The 6,597-nt window shown below is 35.8% G+C and overlaps 1 protein-coding gene across 1 annotated transcript in view; it reads left to right on the top strand.

Moving 5' to 3' along the window:
• The first annotated feature begins 322 nt into the window (after positions 1-322).
• Positions 323-6,597, top strand: part of MECOM (MDS1 and EVI1 complex locus) — a 96,371-nt gene continuing 90,096 nt past the window's right edge. The window contains exons 1-2 of the mRNA XM_053710119.1: positions 323-476; positions 4,378-4,512. Of these exons, the coding sequence (XP_053566094.1) occupies positions 474-476; positions 4,378-4,512 (138 nt within the window). The 5' untranslated portion in view covers positions 323-473. The remainder of the gene's footprint in view (positions 477-4,377; positions 4,513-6,597) is intronic.

The following is a 6,597-nucleotide window of genomic DNA, read 5'->3' as shown; positions in this document are numbered from 1 at the left end:
TCTCTGGCCAGTTATAAGGTTATTTACAAAGAATTGTTCCTGTCCTACCTACCATTGCTGTGTGATTTTGCAGAAACAATAGCCATTATCTGGAGCAGCAGTTCAATGTCACAGATAACAGTCTGCTGAGACATATTAATCATCATCTCCTGCCATGAATTCTGCCCCCTCCTCTTAAATAAATACAACTCTCTAAAGTAAGAAATAGATTTACACTAAAAAAAAAATCTTACGGCAGTAAGAAGTTAAAGGTTGGTCAGAGAGATAATTCTCAAATCAAATATCTTGGCCATAATTTAATCATCTGTTTCTTTTGTACAGATGCGGTTTTGATCTGAAAGGAAGACGATCTTTCATTCTGTAATAAAAGGAAATCCTGTCTGAGGACTTCTGATATAGTCTGCATTTGTTTTGTTACTTTTATTAGACTTCAGTATGTGAAATTATATCAAAATCCATCTCTTGAACAAGTAATGGTAAAGTAAAACTATAAATAATTTCACCTATTAGCAAAATAATCTCTTAATACTCTTTCAATATTTATATTTTAAAATACAATGTTGATAAATTTGTTTATATATAAATAAATATATATATATATATATATATATATATATATATATATAATGTAACAGTTAACACCTACCTAAGCATTTTATATTTTATGTATATTTTAATTGGAAGCACATTAAAGTGGCAAATTCTACAAAAAGTCCATGCAACAGTGCAGTAAGATTCAGGGTCAGAGTCCCACGCAATAACAAACACACACATGCATCAAAGAGGAGATGAGGTTTCCTTGAAAGAAATCCACCCACCCAAGATATCCCTATTGGTTGCTGATTACATGGATGGACTCGACATGTTTAGGGGATGGTGCATCTATAATCAGTCTGTCCTATAGGACTCTCAAGCGACCTTTTAGTGACCTCTCCTGCCAGATGAAGCTGCTGTCACTTTAAAATGTCCTGAGAGAAGAGCCCGTGTCTGTACAGAGAGAGATAGCTACTAACCCCTCTCCTCCTCTTTCTGGATGGCCGCTCTGATCCTCTTTAAAGAGACACTTCATGACATAAAGACCTTCACACAGTTTAGATTGAAGACTTGTGAAAGCAAGAGCCCCGGGAGAATCTGAGGCTGGGAAGTTAGAGCAAGCAGCGGGCTCAGCAATAAACAGCTGTGAGGATCAGCAGTTAGGAGAGCAATATTATTATATCACCGGTATCTGATCTATCTGGCTGCCATTACCTTATCAGAGCAAGTTGGTGCAACCTGCAATGCCTACTTGGTAAAGGTACTTTTGTTTAGGACACTTGTTCGGACTAACATTCCGTCTTGGGACAAGAGGATCTAACCTACTATCCTACTACTGGACAAGGGGGTCCGAAGCAACCCACCTCAGGAGAGAAGGATCTGTGCTGACATAGCTGTCTAGACGAGGGGTCTGCTGCCAGACTTGCCAGGGCAGGGGGTCTCCTTCACAAGACAGCGGATTTGCTTCCTTACTTCGCAATCTCTCTCCAGGACAAGCAAATGACATCCCACACACCCGGAGGAAAGCAAAGCTCCAGTCCATGACAGCCTCAGAGACGGTGCTTGATCACTCTCTCCTAGAGGCTGACTTCCCACCCCAGGCAGTGCTGATCTCTGTCACACGGCTGGCTGATAAGAGCAAAGAAAGTGAGAAGAGGGAGGCGCCCACCACAGAGACAGGAGCTCAGGATCACTGTGCAGATACTTTCAATTCCTCCAGATGAACAACACAGATTGCTGCTAATGTGCCCTAATAGCTGCACTGTCCTTAAAACAGATGGTCAGGCTGGCATCTGTGGCCATTAGCCACTTCTGAACATCAGCAGGCTCTGTGGACATTTGCGAGTTCATAGCTGTGGACTTTCGCAGGAATACCTTATTCTCTCCTGGGAAGAATATCTATGAAAAGCTCTCTGATTGCCCTAGGCGCTGAGCCCTCTCTCAGGTAAGTGAGCAGCTCAGTTTTGGCAGTGACTGTGGGTGTGATGTGTAAGCTTAGTTCTTGGCTGCCCCAGGACTTGTGGTTAGTGTTGGAGTTTGTGTTCCCCTCCAGGCTGCTGCAGTATCACTCCCTCCTCCTGCTTGAGCTATGTGTCTGCTCTGGGACACGTTCATACTTCAGCTTATAATTAAGCTATGTGCCTGTCCTGGTTTTCTTCTATGTAGGACTTATGTTTGTCCTGTTTGCAGGCTAGCTTGTTTTGTCTAGGGCTAACTGGGTATAATCAATGTCCACCTGCCTTTATCTGATGGAGCAATGTCAACACAAACTGTCTGCTGGACACCTTCTCCCAGCACAAAGTACCAGTCAAACCACTTTCTGAAGTTTCTTTACTTTCAAGCCAGACGTTCTATGTAGTTAAATCCTTGTGATTGTTTAGAAATGGAATGTGATAGTCAGCGGGAGGCATCTTCTTCACATGGGGAAGATGAGTTATGTGCATTATCTATTCACTTCTTGTTTCCTAATCACCATGGGATCTGGTCAGAACAGTTACAGATGGCAGAGAGAACTTATCACATTGTATCTTATCAAAACATTTCAGATTTTCTATAACTTTGTAATAATAATAAAGATCAGAATCTGCTGCACATTTATGTACAAACGCAAAAATATTAATACTGTATCTATATTTCCCCAACTGTCTTATTTCAGACCCTTTAGCGTGCAATTCATAAGTATAACCTAAAATCCACAGTCACAACTATTTGTAAATATTGTAAATACCAAGGTGACATTAATTCAATATCTCCAACTATAGGCAGAACGAAAAAATATTATTGTGGAATGTAATTGACATAAACAGATCTATACAAAAGCACCAAACGAAAACCACAAAACCCGTAAATGTACTTGTCAAAGAAATAATCAAAATGCATTTTGATTTACAGTAAAATATAAACATTTCAAATATAATTTTTATTACATAAATCAAAAAAGACTCACAATAAAAAATATTAGAATAATAATTAAACACAACCCATAATATATATAAATATATATATATATATATATATATATATATATATATATATATATATATATATATATATACACACACATACTCAGTAAAGTGTTTAAAGGTTTTTTGGGGCCTTAAAGTGAATCAACAATTGTGTCATTTTATGATCTATTGCTTGCTACTTACACAGTTTTACATAAATACTTATTGTTCTATATATACATCCTTGGGACAGATGTAGTAGCAGGAAAAACGTTATGTTTATCTTGTCGAATTTTGGTTTTTTTTTTTTTTTTTTTAAAAAATCATCCTTTCATTTTTACAGACCATTTAAATAATTTTAACGATGTATAAAAACTGCACCAAATGCCTGCGACTCTAGACAGTAGATCTACACGTATTGAAACGATTTTAGTTTTCTAAATATGTCAAATGCTTTATTTGTACATCATTTGTAAGAAAGCTGTTTTTTTCTATTTATTTTTTTTTTACCTCCATAAGACTCCTAGATTGTTATAAAACTTACTGAACACTAAGTGGTAGTTTTAGAACAATATTTATATTTAGATATGAATTGTGGGACAATTCTACAATAAACTGATGTAAGGAACAAATTCACATGGCCACAGAAATACCAGCTATAGACTATACCAGAATTGAATGTAACTGATAAGCGGTGTAATATTGTAACTCAAGTTTAGATGCATTTAGTTAAAGCCACACAATGTTACCAGATAGCCATATATATCTTATTAATAAATCTGTAATCAATAGGAGTTGTAACTAATACAGGACACAAATAACTCTCGTTAGCTTTGCGGATTTTCACGGGATCTCCACTATTTTGTAATAAAATTCACTCTGATGGATCTGTATTATAATGGGGCGAATCGAATTAAGTGTTTTGTAAATTGCATATCCCGGTTAACTCGTTTGCTGCTGGCCTTCTGTGTGGGCAGCATAGGGTTAAAGCGAGCCAGTGCTCTGTATCTTCTTACTCTCACTGACAGTAGTTTATAGCTTGTTATATTGGAGTTGGAGCAGGGTCCCCGTTGTAGTTTGAGTGCTGGATTTTTTTTTGTATTGAAATATATCAATTACAGGGAGCTTTTAAGTCCTTGCTGCTGTGTTGTTCATATGGGTCCAAGTCACCTTGCTTTCAAATTCCTACACACAATAAAAATGCAACTTGCTGCTATGAAACCACCATGCATATCTGCAAAAACAGATGTCTGGGACTTATTGTTACTGCAAATGTCTCCATTACTGGAGATCTACAAATGTGAAATGAAATGTAATGCAATTTGTTTTATACATACATATATATTATATACAGTTTGTTTCAGAATGTAAAAAAGATGCAAACGTTGTTTTTTTGCAGGTTCTGGATGAAGACTGCAATGTGAAATTCTGCATAGATGCCAGTCAGCCAGATGTAGGGAATTGGTTGAAATTTATCAAATTCGCTGGCTACTACCATTCGCACAATTTGGTGGCTTGTCAGCTAAATGACCAGGTATGTAATGCTTTCTGTATCTTTAACTCTATATCATTCTTCTATGTGTGTGTGTTTTTATTTTATTTTCCCTGCTCATTTGTTCTGTATAATTTGTTTGTTTTATACTGCAGACAATTAAAATAATTGTGTGAACATCGACTCATGTCAGATTAGACATGGGGAAAACGCATATATTTATTACCAGTTCTTTATTCTTTTTAAAGTGATAACAATATGGAAACGAATTTTCACACTTCAGTCTTAACTGCTTTTTAACAATGTTATTCTCAATTAATTAGGTTTAATTAAAAACGTTATTAGGTGAACAAATTGCTAGATAACTACGTGGATGTGTCTTAGAAATAAACCATAGGATCTTAGAAAAATAAACCATAGGATCTTAGAATGTATTAATATATGACGCTCATGTTATTCAGTTATTTATGTATCACACATTTGTAAAACGTTTTAACAAATCATTATTATAAAAAAAAAAATCGAATATAAACTCAGACAGAAAGTCTGATCCATTTGATGAAGTGTAAAGCTATTTAGAAATAATCAGAATGTTCCTGGGTTCTTAAGAAAGGAAAGACGATGCAACTTATTTGTCTACTTTTTTTCCACTATTCCAAAAAAACGCATTATATAGAATAAAATGTTACATTTTAAAATAAGATTTTTTTTCAAAGCAAATCTAGTTTAACACCTTGCTTACTTTATAGGGTAGCATTGCATGACAGCCCACTCTAGCAAGCAATGGGTTAACTATCTAGGCATTTACTAATGGGTAGGAGGTGGTGGTTAGAGATCATTTAGAGGCATGTGCAACTATTTAACATGTTTAGTTTGTTACAAACCTATCCCTGCCAAATTTTGCAGCAATATAAAAGAACAGATCTCCTCATTAATTGTATTTCACAGAGCTGGGTATTCACAAGTTGCCTAAAACAATAACATACAAGCATGTTTTGCTGACCTCTCCCTCGTTGCATAACCCTAAGCATTCACTTGCTCCATATATTAGCTATAATTTCCAGACTGACTCCTTTATTGTATGGAGTTCTGCTCTCCAGGCACTGAGAGGTTAAGGCTGGTTGGCCTGCTGTTGTTCAGCTATGAGAAAGCTGCACTAAAGAGAGGGATAAAGGGACTTTCTTAAGAGGTTCTTGTTTTATTCTTATTTCCATGAGGACTAAGATCTGCCAACTGGTGAAAAAGCAGTACTCATCAAATAATGAACACCCCCATTGTGCTAGAGATTATTCAATAGCACAGTATAGATTGAGACACTTGATCAGGAGTAATTGTTAACCTCTAATTACTTTACTTTACTCACCTGTGAAACTCCCAAGCAAACATTGCACTCAGCCTGAAACAGAATAGGCTCACTGAAAATACTCAGATTCTCAGGCTAGGGTTATAGTGATAAACACAGGGTAGACTGAAGGCCAGTTCTGAAGTTTTAGACAGCTGGGAGTGTGAGCCTGGGATTACTAAATACACACAAAAGAGAGAAACTTTCATTAATATAAAATCAGAGTTGAATTTGTTAAGAATTTTTCATGTTTAAGATCCATAATTTTTCTTAATTTGTTGGTCTATTTTAGAAGCACTCGCCAAAATGTACATTTACTTGTAAATTGAATAAAATAGCTTTACATTTTAGGTCTTACAAAAAGTATTCAGAATACAGTGGCAACATATTTATAAACCTTTGCACTGCATTTTGCCCAGAACTTATAAATGTTAATTATTCCCTTGTACAACATTTACATTTCCTAAATTTTCATTTTTTGTAAGCTGCAGACTAATAAAACATTTCCCAGAGAATTTTGTATATTTTTATTTTTTACATTTTTTTCCACTGTCTGTATCTGGATAATTCTTGTTTTAACATATTATACCTACATAGTAATATACAGACACATATACTGTGTGCAATCTGAAAAGGTCTGAATTAACAACAGTAATTTGTCTCCTCACTGGACTGAATGCCACATATGCTTGTAAAATCTGACCACAATCTGGTTAATGCTGTTTTAACACCGGAGCATTAAACTCTGTCCTATTTATACATAATAATTATTTCTGATTGGTCAT

The sequence above is a fragment of the Bombina bombina genome, chromosome 4, assembly GCF_027579735.1.
Source record: "Bombina bombina isolate aBomBom1 chromosome 4, aBomBom1.pri, whole genome shotgun sequence".
Classification (NCBI taxonomy): domain Eukaryota; kingdom Metazoa; phylum Chordata; class Amphibia; order Anura; family Bombinatoridae; genus Bombina; species Bombina bombina.
This window is presented reverse-complemented; position numbering and strand designations above follow the sequence as displayed.